This window comes from Marmota marmota, unplaced genomic scaffold (assembly GCF_001458135.2).
Source record: "Marmota marmota marmota unplaced genomic scaffold, marMar, whole genome shotgun sequence".
Lineage (NCBI taxonomy): Eukaryota > Metazoa > Chordata > Mammalia > Rodentia > Sciuridae > Marmota > Marmota marmota.
Window position 1 is genome coordinate 55,637,838 of NW_025999900.1, and position 20,087 is coordinate 55,657,924.

Genomic DNA, 20,087 nt, shown 5'->3' on the forward strand with positions numbered 1-20,087 from the left:
AAAAAAAAAAAAAAAAAAAAGAAAGGGCAGAAATTATATTTCCCATTTCCAAACAAAGAAAAGGAGGCTCAGACAGAGAGGCAACCTTCCTGGGATTATGCTGCTAGTAAAGAGCAGTTACAGGGCTGGGGATGTGGCTCGAGCGGGAGCACGTTCGCCTGGCATGCGTGCGGCCCGGGTTCAATCCTCAGCACCACATACCAACAAAGATGTTGTGTCCGCCGAGAACTAAAAAATAAATATTAATAAATTCTCTCTCTCTCTCTCTCGCTCTCTCCCTCTCTCTTTAAAAAAAAAAAAAAAGAAGAAGAGCAGTTAGAATGAGCACATGGGTCCCGTTTCCAACTGGAGAAAGCATCCTATCATACACCTGTCTCACATTAGTTAGTTCAAATCCCAGCCCTGCTGCTCCAGGGCTACCTGATCTTAATCAGTTACTTTACTTCTCAGAGATTCTCCTCCTCCAGGAGCAGCCCTGAGCATCAGACAAGCTGACATTAAATGGAATGAGCACAGGACCATAGCACATACCTCCTGCCCATCATTTACTAGGTATCCACCATATCTCTGGCACTATCCTGTAGGGGCATGGAACACCAAACAAGACTTCAGGCAACGTTACAATAATGCAAATATATATGCATACAGGGCTGAGGTTGTGGCTCAGTGGTAGAGTGCTTGCCTAACATGCATGAGGCACTGGGTTCAATCCCCAGCACCACATTAAAAAAACCAAATAAGCAAAATAAAGGTATTGTGTCCTTCTACAACTAAAAATTTTAAAATTAAAATATATATACATATGTATACATTTAAATACGATAGTCATTTAGTCGCAGTCATGAAGTTTTAGTCAACAGTATGCATATTATAATATGTACTGACACCCAAATGATACAACTGATCATAAAGCTGGAATTGTTTATGTGTTGAGGAACGTTAAGATGAATGAGAAATGATTAACATTTGGAGTAAGGTACTGGAAACTGAAATTTAGCCTATGAAGGGTAACCACCTCCAAAGTCTGTTGGCCTTATATTCCATGACTGTCTACCTTCAAATTGCTTTACTTATAACTGTGTTTAGGAACAGAGATAGTATATTATTGTTCTTTATGTTCCCACATTTCCTACAAAATATTGTCAAATAGTTGTTGTTTTGAGAACAGAGCCTCAATAAGTTGCCCTGGCTGGCCCTGAACTCACAATCCTCACACCTCAGCCTTCTGAGTAGCTGGGATGACAAGCACAAGCCTCCCAGCCATGCTTACTCAAATCTTTTTGATTGACAGATTACAGGGGGAAAGTTCAAATTCATTACCGAAGCAAATACCACCTATTTTTATGATCATCTGGTGGTATGTGCTAGAAATAATTTGAGAAAAAGTCATTACCATTAAAAGTCTTTTAAATGGCACAGGCTTTTGCCACTTTTTCAAGTGGCATGTAGATTAGACCAAATGGTTTCCAGATACCTGTCACAACTGATTATTAAAAGATATTTTTAGATTTATTCATTCGACAAACATTTACTGAACAGCAACTTTCCTAGGCACTAAATGAAGCAGAAGAAATAAAGAAGATTAATCCAACCTGACCTCAAGGTTTCATTTTAGAATATGAAATGTCACATGTGCCTCAACAACTTAGCAATAGATAAAACCCACCACCAGCTATGAAAGAGAGGCAAACCGTGCTGAGAAAGCCCAGAGGGGAAAGAACTCACTTTCAAAAGCAAAAACAAGAGACTGACACCATGGATACCTTGCAATATCCCCTCGGTAGAGAGACTTATACTCCCAGTTTGCAGGATCGGGTTTCTTATCTGTTCTGAAGGTTTCTCCTGTCAGAGACTGAATGTCCTCAAGCCAGACAGAGCGAAGTCCAGCATCAGCAGCAGTATTATTTCCTTGACTGTGGGAAGAAGGAAAAGAAAGAGGCACTTCAGAGCTCTTCCAGTGATATACTTGACATTTTCAGAAATATGGGAGTTAAAACCTTTCAAACCCCACATGGCATCCAACGCGCCTAAGTACATGCTACAGGGACAAGAAGAGGAGTCCTATTCTGGGAAAAAGAGTTTAAAAAATAAAGCAAAACCTCCCGCCACTAAATAACAAGAAAGGTCACCACCTCAGATATTAACCTGAGGGACATAGGTATTTTTTTTTTAAGTAGTTCATTTAAGTGACTATAACTGGAATTGCAAGTATACTTATAAACAAAATTTTTTCCTAAAAAATAATTCTGCTCTGAGGCATTTAGAGTACTAGGCAGAGGAAATGATGACACACATTTAAAGGTGACAACCACTGACATTACAGTAAGCTGCCCTCACTTCACCTCACCAATAAGAAAGCACTCAAATACTTTATACCAACTAGGTACTTTTTAAAAAAGAAAAGAAAAAAAAGAGCCACAATTTTGAATTACTCAGGAGTGGTCCCAGTCTCATTTCTATAGTCTCGACTATACCACGCTTTGCCTGTAGGTCTGTCTGGACCTCCTATAGAAAGGGCAGAGTCATGCTGACCCCTGGAAGTCAAGACCCTTATTTATCTCTTTGAACCAAGTTGCAGGCTTGCAGACTTTCAGCTCAGTTACAAATGAATAAAACTGCTTCCCTAGGAGTTAAGTAAGAGGGAGAGAAGGGTTTTCTGGCATCCCAGAATTTTTCTTCCTCTAAAGAAAATCAGTTTATAATGCAGCTGACACAGGAGCTGCCAAAGCAGTCAAAACAGCCATTAACTGTTGCTCCATCTTGGCTTTTTAGCTCTGCCCAGATGCAAATAAGAATTCTGGAGGCTTCTAAATCATTCCTGGCAGGGAATAAAAGAGAATGCTATTTCAGGGTTACAAAGTAGCTACTCAATAAATACTTGTTGAATGATAATGATAAAATATATTGTGACTTGAATGTATTTGCCTTTAGGACAACTGTGGAGGGTTTTCTAACTACAAAAACCATAGGGGAAGTGAAAGGAGGAAGAGTCCACTGGAAAGAGATTGATGCAAAACAGAAATAAAAGGAAAGCCAAATGTGAGGCAGGGAGGAAGGGCCATCTGCAGCCCACCCCAGCACATAAAGGAGCCCTCACATCTTCCCTAGCAGCTATGGAGGTAGGAAGCAGGATGCCCTCTAAACTGTGTACAAGGTGAGGCAGCCTTCCCTTTAAGGTGAAGAAAAGTTCATCCCAGGAAATGAAGGTCAATTAGTAGCTGCAGGCTCTGGGGAAACTGTCCCCAGGTCTCCTGAAGTGGAATCCCTCGTGGTATGCTGCCCTCCATGAAGTCGCTTTTCCCTGACATCATGGAAAGACATTCACAACTCACTAATGTCTCAGCACTTGTCTATGTGGAAACAAACAGTTCCTCCAGGTCAACCTTCCCAGGAAGAAACTATAGAATTTAATCACAAAAAAAGCAAAAGAGAAGGATAAGAACAATCTATTTTGATCTCAGGTCAGTCCACAAAATAACAAACTTACAAATGCCATCTGGGGCTGGGGTTGTGGCCCAGTAGTAAAACACTTGCCTAACATGTGTGGGGCACTGGGTTCAATTCTCAGCATCACATACAAATAAACAAAATAAAGTCCATTGACAACTAAAAAAATGCTATCTGAAAGAGAATAAAATCATGGCATTTGCAGGTAAATGGATGGCGTTGGAGAAGATAATGCTAAGTGAAGTTAGCCAATCCCAAAAAAACAAATGCTGGATGTTTTCTCTGATATAAGGAGGCTGACTCATAGTGGGGTAAGGGAGGGGGAGCATGGGAGGAATAGATGAATTCTAGATAGGGAAGAGGGGTGGGAGGGAAAGGAGGGGGCAGGGGATTAGCAAGGATGGTGGAATGTGATAGACATCATCATCCAAAGTACATGTATGAAGACATGAATTGGTGTGAACATACTTTATTTACAAACAGAGGTATGAAAAACTGTTCTATATGTGTAATAAGAATTGTGATGAATTCCGCTGTCATGTATTAAAAAAAAAAACAATTAAAAAATAAATAAATAAAGGTCACTTAAAAAAATGCTATCTGGATCATAAAACCAAGCATAGGCCAAAATTAACAATCTTTCAAGTTCTCATGGTAGTTCCTATATGGTTTCAGGAAATCATTTAACACTTTCCTCAGCTCTAAAGAAACTATCACAATTTAAAGTAGCTTGCTTTGGAAATACAAAAAAGCTAAGAACACAGACCTATGGGGTGTAGCTCAGTGGTAGAGCACTTGCCTAGCATGCTCAAGGCCCTGGTTCAATCCCCAGCACTACAAAAAAAAAAAAAAGAATAAAAAATAAGTAAAATAAAATTCAAAGATATCAATAATACATTAATTCACACAGCAACAATGCACCGTGGCAGGCGCCACCAAGCACTTGGGGATGCAGCAGTAAGCAGGCTGGCCATGATCCTGACCTCCTAAATTCAGCCTGCAATTCGGAACCTTTTTGCTCAACTCCTTTTTTTTCCCCTCCTGAGAGAAAGCATGGGTTACAGGTATAGCACCTGAGACACACAGCACTAAAGAAATCTGGCTCCTCTGAGTCACAGAGGCAGGCAGTGCTCTTCACCAGTGGTCTGAGGACGCTGCTCCGGGATCCAGAGGGCTGCAGTGTTTGCCTCTCTGTTGGAAACACTCAGGGTCAGCTCCACAATTCCTGAAGCAGAGAGCTTTCACTGGCATCAAAGGACTTCCAAGCATACAAGAAAAGCAAATAATCCCTGAGGGTTGCAAAAATCTCAATGGCACCATATTTTTAAGTACACCCTGGAAAGCTACTTAAAATTTTCTTCTAATTTGTAGGAACTAAGAAAAGGAAAACGTTAAATGAGTAATAATTCAATAGCTTCAGCAGATTCTACCTGTTCCGTCTCACATACCTTTCTATGCAGAAGGATGTTCAACTACACAAAGAGGAAAAGCTATATTGAGTCCCTATGCTGTGGCCTCTCTGTGGAATGAAATTCCACAGAGCAATTGGTTCAAGGCAGATGAGCAGAGTGAGATATGGGGACACTAAGTCACCCAAGAAAGGAAATACTGTGGTCACAAGCTACTCTAACCCTTTTAACACAGTGTTTCTAAATAAATGTGAAATGAAAAAATGAGAGGGATAAAAAGCAATTATTTAAGAGTTTTATTAACTGAACTGAAAAAATAGAGTGAGACAGGGAGAGAGAAAGCATGTATAGGAGTAACTGAACAAAAAAACACATCAAGGCTAAGAACTAAGAGGCTCCTGTTAGTCTCTGTTAGGATGGAAACCAACAGCCCTCAGGGATGGAATCCTTCACTATGTAGTGCAGTGACACATAAGCCCACCATGTGGCACATGAGCCATCTTTGAGAAAGCCCAAATCAGATTTTGACACCATCATTATTGTGTCTAAGTAGTATTTCTCAAATAAAATAATACCCCTAAATTTTTATGACAATTTTTCTTTTGCTTTTAAGCTGATCTAATGATAGAGATCTTTTGAGTGACTGGCTAATTATTCAAATGTCTAACTTGTGGCAACAATCAAGACAGAAAATTCAAATTTAAAGTGCTACAGTATCTGAGCAGAGCAACATACTTGGGTTGCTCAGCTTGCTTCTGGCTGCTTCTGATGCTCCTGGAAGATCTGTCCTTTCCTGAATCAGAATCTGGCTCAGACTCGCTGCTGCTCGACTGCCGGTGCTTCCTCTTGGTTTTCTTGTGGTGCTGATGCTTCCTTTTTTTCTTTTTTTCCTTCTTCTTTCTCCTGATTATTTGTGTGAGCTTTCTGCTAGCATCACTTTCATCTGAAGGCTCTGATTTCAGAGGACTCCTTTTTGGGAAAATCAATTTAGAATTATTTTCAAGAGAAATAGAAAAAATTATATATAAATAAGAAAATAATATAGGTAAATATGTAATAGGGAGCTCTATAAAACGCCCACAGAGACTAACTATTTACCCAGCTACTGCACAGAACCTTCCTGGGTTACAAATCACCTTAAAGACTTTAAGAACTGAACCTCAAATAAAAATGGATGAAGGAAAAATTTTCATATTAATAGTTTCCTAAATCTATACTTTCATATTTTTAAATAAAAGTAACCTATCAGTAACTTTATCAAATAAAGCAGTTTTTAGGCACATTATTAAAAGTACCTTTTCAGGGCCATATATTATGCTGAAATGTCCTTAAGGTCAAAACAAAAAGAGGTTTAATTTGTGGTCCTTATTTTTAAAGATGACAATGAGCTCTTCTTCTAATTACCAAAATCTCTACAAACTCCCTCTTGGATACTAATTATTATCAATTTCCAAAGGCTTCCTGCACAATTCTAGTACAGGATTTCAAATACATATCACCTAGTCTACATCTGTGGAAGAGCACGTTCCTCAATTCAATCATCTACAAAAGGCCTTTCATAGCTGGGTAGCGACGTGGCCACTTTGCTTTCTTGGATGTTAGTCTATGTTATATCACACAAGCTACAACACAAGAAGTGCTGAAAAGGCAACTAAAGTACCCAAATTCTAATAATCTAAAGATCACTAATGAAGGTAGCAAAGTACTTGAGAATCTCAACAACACCACTTCTCTCATGGCCTACCTAACTCTAGGGACTGACTGTCATGCACTTGCCACTGCAATACAAAAGGGGAAGAAGGAGCCCTCTGCAGGGGTGAGGTGGGAGGAAGCAGCCAGAGGTTGCCTTGTTGAGTACAGGGACGAGTTTCACTCTTTCATCACAGGGCTTTCGAGGAGCATCAGCTGAACTAAGCTACAGAGTGGACCAACAAAGGCTAAAATCCACCTGTCAAAAAAGTACCTTGTTGGTGATGACCCTTCAGAAACAAGAGCTGTGGCCTCTTCAGTTTGTTGGCTCAGGGTAGTTACAGTTCCGACACAAAAACTTGGGTTACTCAGCCAGTCTAATTCTGCAGATGCAAAAGAGAGAAAGGATCAATGAAAATTGGCTCAATATGATTTCTAAAGCAGGAAATCCATCCATCTTATCTGGCATCTCAATTCACAGCCAAAGTCAGTCAGACATTTTGAATACCCCATAGATGCTCAACAGAATCCATGAAATTTTTATTTCACAGGGCACAGCACTTTAACGTGCTCTTAAATATTTCAGACTGAAATCCTCTTGTGGTATCAGGCTGCAGCTTAAGCAAAAGCCACATAACAGATGTAGTCTAAAAGGTAACCTGGTTTTCTGTATTCCATCCACATTGTTTAACAAGCTTGAATGCTTCTAAAGCATTAGGTTTTAGTAACTTCAAATTTGATTCATACAAATCATAAAAGTGAAAAATCAAATCATGCATAAAAGCCCACCATGCTTAATGTTCTGACAAAAGGTAAGGATCTTTTTTATAATATCCAATGCTCTGTCTTCATGTAGTAACATAACAAACCTTTCCTTATAACAGTACTCCTCTTTAGCAAAAAAAAAAAAAAAAAAAGCCAACACACACACACACACACACACACACACACACAAGGGGCTGGGCTGGGGCTGAAGCTCAGCGACAGAGCGCCTGCCTTCCACGTGTGAGGCACTGAGCACTCACTGAGTTCGATCCTCAGCACCACATAAAAATAAATAAACAAAATAAAGGTATCGTGTCCATCTACAACTAAGAAAATATTTCAAAAAAAACAAGATGTCAAATTTTAATACTGAAATTATAAAAATGTATTTAAAATTATCTCTGGGGGTGAGATTAAATATCTAAAATCTTTTTTTGTGTGTGCTTACCCATAATTTCTGACTTTTCAATAATAAACTATTACTAAATTGCTCATTTTCTAACTTTTAGGAGTCTTGGCTATGAAAGGAGAAAAAGCATAGGATGGAAGTAGCAAGGGGTCCCACAGAGAAGTGGCATTTCTGCTGTCTGGCTTTAGGATGGGAGGCCAGAGCAAACACACACATCTGAGGAGAAGGAGGCCACGAGACGGAGGAAGACGCAAGAGAAGAGGTAGCTGCAGTTTTTAGTAACTTAAGATGTAATTTACATGCCACAAAGTTCACCCATTTAAAGTGGACAACAGTTTTTAGTGCATTTAGAGTGGTGCAATCATCTCCATAACTTTAGAACATCTCATCGTCCCATAAAGAAACTTCACTGGCAGAGAAGCTGATTCCTGTCACCTCCCCTTGGCATAGGCAATCACTGATCTACTTTGTGTCTGTCAGATTTGCCTATTTTGGACATTTAATATAAATGAGCTCATATAACATGTGGTCTTCTGTAACTGGCTGCTTTCACTTGCAAAATGTTGTCCCCGCTGCAGCACACACCACCACACCATTCCTTTTTACCACCAAATGATATCCCATGTCATGGCTATACCGCTTTTCATTTAGTCCTCCACTGATGGACGCTAGGGCTACTCCCTCTCTGTGGCTATTGTGAATAATGCTGCCATGAACATTCATGCACAAATTTTTATATGGAAATGTTTTTCTCTCTCGGGTAGATAGATATTTAGGAGCAAAACTGCTGGGTCACATTTAGAATCCTAAGGCGCTACCAGCCTATTTTCTAAAGTAGCTGCGTCATTAGATTCCCATTAACAATATATGAGGATTCCAATTTCTCCACATCTCACAGACAATCGTCACTGTTGTTCTGCTGATTATAGTCATCCTAGTAGGTATGATATGTTATCTCAATGTGGTTTTAATTTTCATTTTCCTCATGACTAATGATCTTGACATCTTTTTAATCTGTTTATTGGCCATTCACAGATCAAAGAGAAGTAACTACCCAAATCCTTCGCTCATTTTTAACTTGAGCTGTCTTTTTATTATTGAGTTCTGAGAGTTCTTCATATCTTCTGCATTCTGTCCCTCATGGTAACTGCATCTTACTGAGGACATATCAGCACACATGCTCCATGAAGACAGGTACTTTGTTTTATTCACACTGTATCCCCAGCACCTAAGGCAATGCCCAGCACATGGCAGGTATTCAATGACTGTAGAAAAGAGAGGAAGGAGAAAGGATGGAAAATTCCAAAGAAAAAAAGAAATATTAAATAGCACAGGAAAAAGGGAGAGAGACACTCCAACTTAGTGTCTACAGTAGGCCAAGCACAAGGCCAAGTATGTCCATCCCTTACATCTTTTAATCCTCATAACAAGGCTCTAGGGAAGTATTTTGATGTCCACTTTACAGAAGAGAAAACTGGGGCTCAAAGGATTAAGTAATTTGTAAGGGCGTATTTAGTAAATGTTAAGCACTGTTACTGTTCGTGCAATCTTTCTTCTACTGTCTCCTTTTTCCTTCTGAGGTTGGCTCACTCCCGCAGGGCCTAATTCCTGGCAAGACATGTGGAAATAGTTCCTGTTGCTAAGATCAGAATTATTTCCAAAACAATCAGATCCTATCATGGACAACAGAAAAGCGGGAAAGATGGAACAAACATTATGCTGGGAGAGTGTTCAAACCAGGATGTCTTTCCACAAACATCCCAGATAACAATGACAGCTGAAAGCAAATGTAAACACAAACATCAAAACAGTGCAGAGTGTGTGACTCTCAGAGTATCTAAGAAGGTAAGAGACAAGGCTGCTTAAGAATGCAGCTGATGGACTGGTGGCTCAGTGGTAGAGCACTTGCTTAGCATGTGTGAGGCACTGGGTTCAATTCTCAGCACCACATATAAATAAAGGTCCATTAACTAAAAAATATACATTTTAAAAATAATAATAAGAAAAAGAATGAAGCTGAGGCTTTGACCATGGAACTACTGGGAAGAAAGTAGTTTATAAAGAACTAAAATTCGCCAGGCATGGTGGCACACACCTGTAATCCCAGCAGCTCAGGAGTCTGAGACAGAAGGATCACGAGTTCAAAGCCAGCCTCAGCAATGGTGAGGCACTCAGCAATTCAGTGAGACCCTGTCCCTGAATAAAATACAAAAATAGAGTTGAGAACATGGCTCAGTGGCCAAATGCCCCTGATTCAATCCCTGATACCAAACTAAAAAAAAAAAAAAAACAACTAAAAATTCCTGTGTTTTGAGCCCAAATCACCATGGACCCTGTGTGTGGCCCTCATCTCAAAGGGGGAAAGATATTTGTAATGGTTTAGATCTAAAAACCTCACAGAGATCATTTGTTAGGCAATGTAACAACATTCTAAGATGAGAACTGTAACCTCATCAGTGAATTCATCCACTTAATGAAATAATCTGAATGGACTACCAGCTATGACTGTAGGCAAGTGGAGCGTGATTGGAGGAGGTAGGTCATTGGGAATGTGGTCTTGGTCTAGCCCTACCCCTGACCCCTTTCTCTGTTTCCTGCTACCGTGAGCTGAGCAGCTTTCCTCTGCCATGCCCTTCCACAGTCATGTTTGTGGAACTAGTAAGGCCCAGAGCAATGAAGCTGGCCAACTATGGACTAAAACCTCAGAAACCACGAGCCTAGGTAAACTTCTCCTCCTCTAAATTGTTCTTGTCAGTATTTTGTTCACAGCAACAAAAAGCTAATTAATAGTACTGACTAGACAAGAAGTTGGTTTATGTTTGCTAGTATATTTGCTGAATATGTACAGAATATCATAAGTAATAATCACTAGATGATCATTACTAAAGGAATCTGGGGAAACATCTAGTCCATATTTTTTCTTAACCAAGGAATTCATTTTTCTCAAAGAAACAAAAAAAAATTAAGAAAAGTTCAACCTGCAGAATATAAAAGGCAGGGATGGTCTGGCTGGCTGTTCAGAGGGAGGGGATGAGATGCTCTCTGGAGCACAGTCTAACATATAGCTGGAGGCTCAAAGAGGTTAAGTCATGTGGCCAAGGGCACACATCTGAACCTGGTCATCAATTCTTCATCCAATGCTCTCTATCACACCATGGTACTTCTCTCTGCTTCCTCACTCAGGAGGTAGCTCTCCTAAAGTCTCCTTGCCATTGTTACCTGAGGCTGTTACGGCAATATTCGCACTGTAATCTCATTTTCTACACATCACTATTCCCACTATATTCTACACTGAGCGTCAAACAACTCAAATCCTCTGGGCACCAGATTAGTAATGATTACTGAGACATGATAAGAGAGTGGCAACAGAAAAAATAAAAACAACACCCCAAAAATATTTGTCAAAGAAATACCTGCTAAGTGCTAGGTATTGGGGGTAGAGTAGAAACAAAACAGGCTATGCGCACATGGTGCTTAATGATAACCTTTTTATTATTTTTAAAAAATTTTTGGTGCCAGGGATTAAACCCAGGGCCTTGCTAAGTTGCTGAGGCTTTGAACTTGTGATTCTCCTGTCTCAGCCTCTGAGCTGCTGGGATTACAGGCATGCACCACCATGCCTGGAACTTAACCATAATTTTACCTGGTCAAATAGTATATTTGGATTGTCAAATTCAACACTGGTTAAACAGATTACTGGAGTCATATAAGAGATTAAAGATGCTTATTTAGTTACACTGCAAAGTCCTTTCAACGGTTACTGACATCCTCACATAATTTACACTGCCTGTAGAAATCAAACATGTAATTGTGGCAATACTAAGCAGGATGTAACATATTACAGAGAAGAGCAACAAGGTACCAAATGTTCAAGGCTTAAGAGAGAAAACTGACAGACCTTTCGTCCCAGAGGGCCATGGGTCAGTAAATAAACCACAGGTTGTGACTTGCCTGGAAACTGACACTTGGCCATACACACATCTAAGAAAGGAAAAACGGTGGCGGTTCGGAGCAGAAAACCACTGTAGACCTATTGCCTAACAAAAATAGGCAGCTACCTGGTGGGACTGCAGCATGTATACACTTCCAAGGTGATTTAACAGAAAGTAGTAAGATCAATCAACATCAAATACTTAATGCTGAAATACTTTCTGTTGTAAGTTTATTATACAAATCCACTTCTCTGTCACTACTGAAAATACTTTAATTCAATCTCACCATTGATAAACAAAGATTTAAACTTTAAAAACAAATTTTGCATTATAATTGGATAAAATATCCCAGTTCTATACCCACTCTACATTCTTTTACTATAAAATAGCAATGATTACTAGTTTCAGTGAACTTAAAAGATGAGTGTCACCCCAGAGATGATAATCTAAAAAACATTTCTAGGGCTGAATGCATTAAATAAATTAGCACATATATTAAGGAAGATGTTTGCTCTTAAAAGAATAAATCAAGCTCTTTATTTTGATCAAACCCCTTATTTTCTGACAATCCAAGAGCACAAACTGAACTTGTATAAAGAGTACTAGCAAACATGGCTGGCAGCTGTGTCAGGATGGTGATGACAGACAGTGGAGCCAAGTCAATCCTTCCATGGACGTTAATCTATGGTTTGAAAAGGCTCAGGAATTCCAAAGAGAATGTTTAAACAACCCTGTAATATTGAACATGGCCTCCAACACGGCCCAGCCCGATTTATAACCCAAGTTCTGGAGTCAGAAAGATCTGGGTTCAAACTTACTTTACCATTCATTAGTTGTACAACTCTGAACAAAATGCTTAACCTCCTCAGTCTTTTTTTCCTTCAGTAACTTTTTTTTTTTTTTTAAACTAAAAGCCATATTCTGTTCTGGGCACTAGGAATACAAAAGAACCAAATAAACCCAATACTACCTTCACATGCTGGTGGTCACCATGCAGTATGATAAAGGCCAAGCTCCAGAAAACACACCAGGTATAATCAGAGGATTTCAATAGGTTACCAAATACAGACAAGGTTTGAACCAGGGAAAGTTGCCTTGGAGAACATCTCCGCTAAGATCTAAAAGCTGATGAGGTAAGCAAGTGTGTTCCTGGGAAGTGTCCAGGCAGAGGAAACTGGTTATAGAAAGGTCTGAACGTGAGAACGCATGGTCTCTCTGGCTAGACCACTGGGGCTGAGGGAAAGTGGGGGCAAAATGAAGGTGGGGAGATTGGGCTTTAAAAAAAAGTGGTTCGAGTTTACCCTAACAACAATGGATGGACGTTCTGAGAGTTTTGAGCAATAGTGACAAAATCAGATATAGTGTTCAAAAGAAGAGCAGGTCCTTGGAAGCTAAACCTCCTGAGTTCCAATCCATGGGCAAGTTACTCTGGCTTCCATTTCCTCATCCATAAAAATGCAAAGAACAGCACCAACTTCATAAGGTTGTTATGAGAGGTCAATGAGTTAGTATTTGTTGAGATGAGTTAGTATTTGTCGAGTATTTAGACCAGTGAGTGGCAATGTGTAGCAAAGCCACTCAAAAGAATTATTTCAAGTGATTTTTAAAAGCTTACATCTTTTTTATAATATTTTATAGTGTAAGGCAAAAATCACAGTGCTTCTACTTATAATAGTGAAACACTAGAAGCAGTCCAAATGTCTTTAATGAAAAACTGGCTGAATAAAGCATTTGCCATTCAGACAATGGAGTTTGGGACACCAATAAGGAAGCTCTCTACACTCTGCTATAAGAGCCATCTTCCGGATCTAAGATAAAATACAGAATAGTAAGTGGTTAGGAAAGAGAAGGCAAATGTAGTTAGTTACATTAAGGCAGAAAAAATGGAAGGATAACACTGACCAATGGAAAATGTTAACTTGTGGGGGAAGGAAAAGAACTTTATACTTGGTTTACTTAATCAGGATCCAGAAGCTTTCTTTCTCTGAATATAACTGATTTATATTTTCATCTTTATAATATGTACCATCATTATAGAACACAATTAAATGAAAAAGAAGAAAAAGCATTCCCTAAAAACTGAAAATATAACCAACATATCTATGTATCAAAAGTGGTAGCAAAGGGCTGGGGTTGTGGCTCAAGTGGTGTAGAGCGCTCTCCTAGCACCTGTGAGGCACTGGGTTCGATCCTCAGCACCACATAAAAATAAAATAAAGATACTGTATCCACCTAAAAATTAAAAAATTTTTAAAAAGTGGTAGCAAAGCCACTCAAAAGAATTATTTCAAGTGATTTTTAAAATAATAATTTGGGCTGTGTGTAGTGGTGCACACCTGTCATCCCAGTGGCTCAGGAGGCTGAGGCAGGAGGATTCCAAGTTCAAAGCCAATCTCAGGAACTTAGCAAGGCCCTAAGCAACTCAGCAAGACTCTGTCTCTAAATAAAATAAAAAAGGTCTGGGGATGTGGCTCAGTGATTGAGCAACCCTGGGTTCAATCCCTGGTACAAAAACAATAATAATAATAATAAAACTCAATGGTAACCTCTAGAAGTTACCAGGACCCAACTTTTCTTTCTGCAAACTGACAAAGGAAATGAATCAAGTATTCATCCTATCAAATCTTGCCTTAATCGTATTTTATGGTACTCAAGAGTTCTCTAAGGAATGGCTGATGCTAATATAAGAGTAATGAAAAAACTAGAAAATAATCAGTTAGCAACTGATGATTGCAAAAATCATTAGGTGAAAGGTTGATGGGCAGCTTCCTAATGAAAGAAAGAGGTTGCAAATATATGAATCCACCAATGAAATCTTTCCTTTTTTAGTACTGGGGGTTGAACTCTGGGGCACTCAACCACTGAGCCTCATCCCCATCCCTATTTTGGGCCAGACCAGTGAAATCTTACTATCACTAAAAGAGAAAACTATATAGCTTACCTTCCCAATATAATATCAAGTGCATGGTGTTTTCCACAAAAGAGATTATTCCTGAATCTAATTGTTCTCTAGATCTAATTGCCAGCTTATAAGAAACAGAGAAGCATTAAATGACATCATGAAGATGTGGTGGAAAATGTCTTCAAGACAAATAACCCAGTTTCCTTTACAAAAAAGTCACCTGAGAATAAAGAAGATATGAAGAAATTGTTTTATACTGAAATAGACATATTCATAAAATGCAATGTGGAGCCTGACTTCTGGATCCTGATTAAATAAACCAAGTATAAAAGGCCATATGAAGACACCTTGGGAAAACTGAACACTTTTTCATAGTTAAATGATACTAAAAAATTACAGTTAATCTCACTATAAGTAATAATCTAGTGTTTAAATTTTTAAAAAATATTTTATGAAAAGCACTTTTCCATACATTATCCTGATGCTGGATACCCAGAGCATGTACAATAAATACTAGTTAAGATAAACCTTTAATAAATAAACCTTCAGTTTCCCTCCCAAAATAAAATACACCCTCATCTTGTTTAAAGGTCACTATACTCTCTTATCACCAGCCCAATCATATTTCCACACTAACTGGATTATTTGCAGTTCTATGCACAAGTCTCATGCTTTTCCTCCTCAGGTTCTTCAAGACTCTGGAATACTCTTCCACAATCTCTACTTGTCCAAATCCTACTCTCTTGAGGACGGTCCCAAAGTTAGCTCCTACATAAAAATAAAAAGCCTTCTTTGAATCTTCCATTAGAAGTTGTTATTGCTATGGTTCACCTCTGACGTCTACAACATCCTACTTTGTACTGTTATTTTTTAGGTTCCCTTATGCAACACATTAATTCTGAGTAATTCTAGCAAATATTTATTGAACACTTACTGTATTCTTAGTTGCTAGCAAATGGCTAAGTGGCTTAGCTAAGTATAAAGTATACTACAATGTAGAGACAATTTCCCTGGCCTTATTGATTACAGTCTAATAAAGATTACATTAACCACATAAGAAACTACAAATGTTAAGAACTGTTACAAAAAGAGAAGTTTAGGAGCTAAGAGAGGATAGAAAGAGGTGTGTTAAATTAAGTTTAAGCTAAAAATGCCTCAGATATGTGCATCCTTATGTGGTAAACTATAACCTGCCTTGGTAGGCCAAAGGAAAATCTAATTTAGGGGTAAAGAGTACACTCTTCTAACAAATACTTGAATCTTAGTCAATCACAGTAGCTGAGTTAAGTCACCTGCAGGGAGCAGTTGACTCCAATAAGATAAAACACTGAGCTGTAACCATTTAAGTTGTGGTTGTACCTCAATTCCACTTTCTATCCATAAATGTTTCTGACCAGTTGCATCTCAGGAGTTCTTTGGACCTGTTCTGGTTCTGAGTGCTACCTGACTATAAATTCGGGAATAAAAGCCAAATAAGATCTTTAAATTTGCTGTAATTTTTTTTTTTTTTTGACACATCTTACTCACAATTGGGCCCTTTCACATGAAGTACATGACTTAGGATTGTCCTTTTTTTTAATTTTTCTTTTTTTCCTTTTGGTATCAGGAATTGAACCCAGAGGCTTATCACTAAGCCACATCCCCAGGACTTTTTGAATTTTGACACATGGTCCTGCTAAATTGCTTAGGGCCTCGAGAAATTGCTGAGGCTGGCTTTGAACTTTCGGTCCTCCTGCCTCAGCCTCCCGAGCCTCTGGGATTAAGGCGAGCGCCTCGGTGTCCAGTGTAGGATTGTTTTTTAAATAAATTCACTGTGTGTCTCAATTTTTAACAATGCATCCCTCTTCAGATGTTTAAGGGCTTAAACAAAATAATGTAGGGCTACAACGAGACACACAGTAAACCCTCAAGAACATTTTATTCTTTTCACAACTAGCTACGTCCATTTGGAAAGAACCTGATTAGTCTTTGGATTCCAATCCTTAGCTCTAGGTCTGCCAAAAGACAGAAATTCAACAAGTATCTTACAAATAAATAGAACATTAAAGGTGGAAATATGTAAGAATATCCAGCATTTGCATCGGGAGTCTCTTTGCAATGTGGAGCACCGTCATTTTAAAGGTTAAGTGACGCTCGGAGAAAGAAAGAAGTCCGACAATATCTTGGTCCTAGCCCCATAGCCTCTTTTCCGTCTTTCCTCCTCCTTCCAAAACTCGACAACCCTCGCCCCCGAAGGCGCCCTCGAGCCCCACACCCCCGGCAAAGCGCGGAGCCCTTCCCAGAAGGCTTTGCAACGCGCGGAGAACTCTGGGATACAAAAGGGTAAACAAACCTAAGACAATACACGCAACCCGGGCCCGAGAGACTGGCCTTAACCTCGCCGGGTGCTTTCTTCAACCTTTTTGTGTGCTCACCTTTCCTGGAACCCCCACCATCGGGGGCCTCACTAACGCCCGCAAAGGCTGGGAACAGCGCCATGGACACAGGCCGCTCCGCCGTTCCTCTCTACGGAAATGGCCCCTGCCGCCGAGCGCCGATTGGAGGACTCCACCGGTCGCAGTGCACTCTGGGAAGTGTGGTTTCCCTGGGGCTCGCCGGGATTCGACCTCAGACCTTGTGGGGCGGGACAAGAGAAGCGAGGTGCCTGCAGGAGGGGACAGGGAAAGAGGGCTTCCTTCCTGCTGGTTGGTGCCCTGAGGCTTCTGTGAGAGCCGGAAGTGGAGGCGCTCAGACCGGGAAGGGACTAGGAAATCGGAATTCTAATTCCCCCTTAAACGTACAAAGTCATTTTGTCAACTGGGTCGGATGAATCAAACGCTCTAAACTTTAGTTTCGTTATCTGCAGAATACTGAGAGAGTAAATGAATGAATAAATAAATAAATAAATAAGTGTGTGTGTATCTTAATGAAAGCTGTGTGAGTTGTGACTGTCGAGACTTAAATCAGGTTGCCATTTTAAAGACCCCAGAAGTATGAAAGAATGCAAGGGCCCGTCCAGTTCAACGTTCTATAATAGGAAATAAATTTGCCTGCCTATGAAGTATTCTTGTGGGGTGGCGGGGAGAGGTGCTGACTACAAATCTAATCAAATCTGCTACTAGAAATACAGGAATAAAGGAAAATTAACAGCCTTCATACCACCTAGAAGAAATCAGCCAAATCTAAAATGAGGGAAATCATAGAAAGCTAATGATTGGATTTCTTTAGCAAATCAGTGTTTTTGAGAGTGTTAACGAAAGTTCCACCCTGTCCCCAATGCCAGCCCAATAAGGAAAACATGATTTTGCAAACATGGAAAAAGATGTTTCATTACTTTGCTAGCAAAGGAGAAACACAGGGGACTCCTCTCCCCAGAGTCTGTGATTCTATCCAGCAGGGGAAACAGAGAGCTTTTAAAGAGGTGAGTCAAAGGCTATATTCCAGGTGCACCTTATCAGGGGAAGTAAATCACCTGTGGCCCTGAAAGATAGCATTTTGTTAGGTCTTCTGGCGCCATCCTCAAAATCTGAATTGCTTCATTCCTGTGGTGTGTGTTTGCTCAAGGACAGATAACTCAGCCTAGGATGGGAAGAAGGGTAATCTTGCTCCCACAAGGTTAGGGAGAGGGAAAAGAGAAGGGGGGGGGGATGTCAGTTTTAAAATAGGCCGCCATGGCAGAGCAGCAAGTGTTTTGTCCTAAGCATGAAATGTGGCCTTGTAATTCTGATTGGACAAAATGAAGAAAGACCTTTTTTCTTTCCTTTTTTTTTTTTTGTGTGTGTGTGTGTGTGTGTGTGCGCTGGAGGCTGCAACCCAGGGCCTCTTGCATGCTAATGCTAGGCAAGCATTTTACCACTAAACTACATCAAGAGATTATTGATAATTTTCTTACATGTGCCAAAGGACAAATGGCACAAAAATGTCTTTTTAACTTTCTTAGGTATTAGAGATTCATACTGAAGTATTTGCAAGTGAAAATAGATGTGATATTTTCCTTTGGATTCCAAGGAACTCAGTGATCTTCAGAGATAGATAAAATGTCAGAAATCATAGATGTGCATCTAATCATCTAATCAAGTGATGAATGAACCCTTGCATAGGTGCACACCTGCATGAGTATTGGGTTGTGTGAGTCCAAAATCAACACCTTCAGCTTCCAAGTCCCTGACATAGTATTTGCAGAAAGGGGCTTAGTAGGACAGTAGGGACAGTAATCCTCTACATTTCTGCAACTAAATATCAGGTTCTGTCAAAATCTCTGGCTGTAAATTACCTCAGTTGATCCATGTAGTATCTGCCTTCACTTCAGATAACTTGATGGTAACAGTCTTTCCTAATACTTCCTATTTTTCCATTCCAGAAACCTAAGAATTAATATGAAAGGCTTAAGAAATCTAAATCATAATAATAATGTTTCTGTAATTTGGACATACTAGGTATTTTGTATATTTATAAATGTGTAAGAGAATTTAGCATGAGACCCTGTACACGAACAATTTAAAGTAGGTAATCAAATAACTAGTATAGATTTCTGGTTGTAAGTTGAAATCTTGATGAAGCTTATGCAGAGTTCCAGGACATCTAAGAAACCTAAAGTTTACCATATCTGCAACTGTAATTGATTAGCTTTATTAAGAATGAATAATTGCAGTGATAGTCCGATAAATGAAGTACCTAAAAAGGAAACAGTATTGTTAAATCATATAAAATGTACAAGTGCTTTGTAGAGGTCAGCAAACTTTTTCTTAAAATAACACATTGTAAATAATTTAGACTTTATGGGCCAAAGGGTCTTCTTCACAACTACTGTCATTATATTGGGAAAGCAGTCACAAACAATAAAATATATAAATGAATGGGCATGTCTATGTTCCAGTAAAATTTTATTTACAAAAACAGATGGTAGGCCCAACATGCTATAGTTTGCCAGCCCTAAAGACTTCAAAATTATAATTGAACAGTGTTTAATTAACTACCTTTATAAATTCAAACCAACATTACTCAAGACCCTTTTAAAATTATTGCTAAAATCTGGGGCTGGGCTGTCCCTCTCCTCGATCAATACCCAAAGGACTTAAAAAACAGCATACTACAGGGACACAGCCACATCAATGTTTATAGAAGCACAATTCACAATAGCTAAACTGTGGAACCAACCTAGATGCCCGTCAAGAGATGAATGGATTAAAAATGGCATATATACACAATGGAATATTACTCATCAATAAAAGAGAATAAAATCACGGCATTTGCAGGTAAAAGGATAGAGTTAGAGAAGATAATGCTAAGTGAAGTTAGCCAATCCCAAAATAAAAACAAATGCTGAATGTTTTCTTTTTTTTTTTTTTTTTTTTTTTTTTTTTTNTCTTGAAATTTTGTTGGATATAAAGGAATAAATGTTTTAATTGAAGGATAAAGCTCTCATTGTTCTATTTATAAGTCTTAACACATTTTAGTAATAATTAAAAAATTTTTTTGGTTCTTTCTTTTTTAAAAATATTTTATTTTGGTTGTAGATAGATGCAATACCTTTGTTTATTTATGTGGTGCTGAGG

The 20,087-nt window shown here is 39.1% G+C and overlaps 1 protein-coding gene across 4 annotated transcripts in view; it reads right to left on the reverse strand.

The window, feature by feature from the left end:
- The window catches only part of Nrde2 (NRDE-2, necessary for RNA interference, domain containing), a 44,411-nt gene extending 27,287 nt beyond the window's left edge, over nt 1–17,124 (reverse strand). For all 4 annotated transcript variants that reach the window (XR_007345941.1, XM_015494741.2, XM_048799175.1 and 1 more), the window contains exons 1-4: nt 16,968–17,124; nt 6,820–6,928; nt 5,592–5,825; nt 1,764–1,913 (exon numbers count right to left, since the gene is read on the reverse strand). Coding sequence is in view for 3 of the 4 variants with exons in the window: in XM_015494741.2 (XP_015350227.1) it covers nt 1,764–1,913; nt 5,592–5,825; nt 6,820–6,928; nt 16,968–17,031 (557 nt within the window). In the remaining variant the exon portion in view is untranslated. The remainder of the gene's footprint in view (nt 1–1,763; nt 1,914–5,591; nt 5,826–6,819; nt 6,929–16,967) is intronic.
- Nucleotides 17,125–20,087: the final 2,963 nt, after the last annotated feature.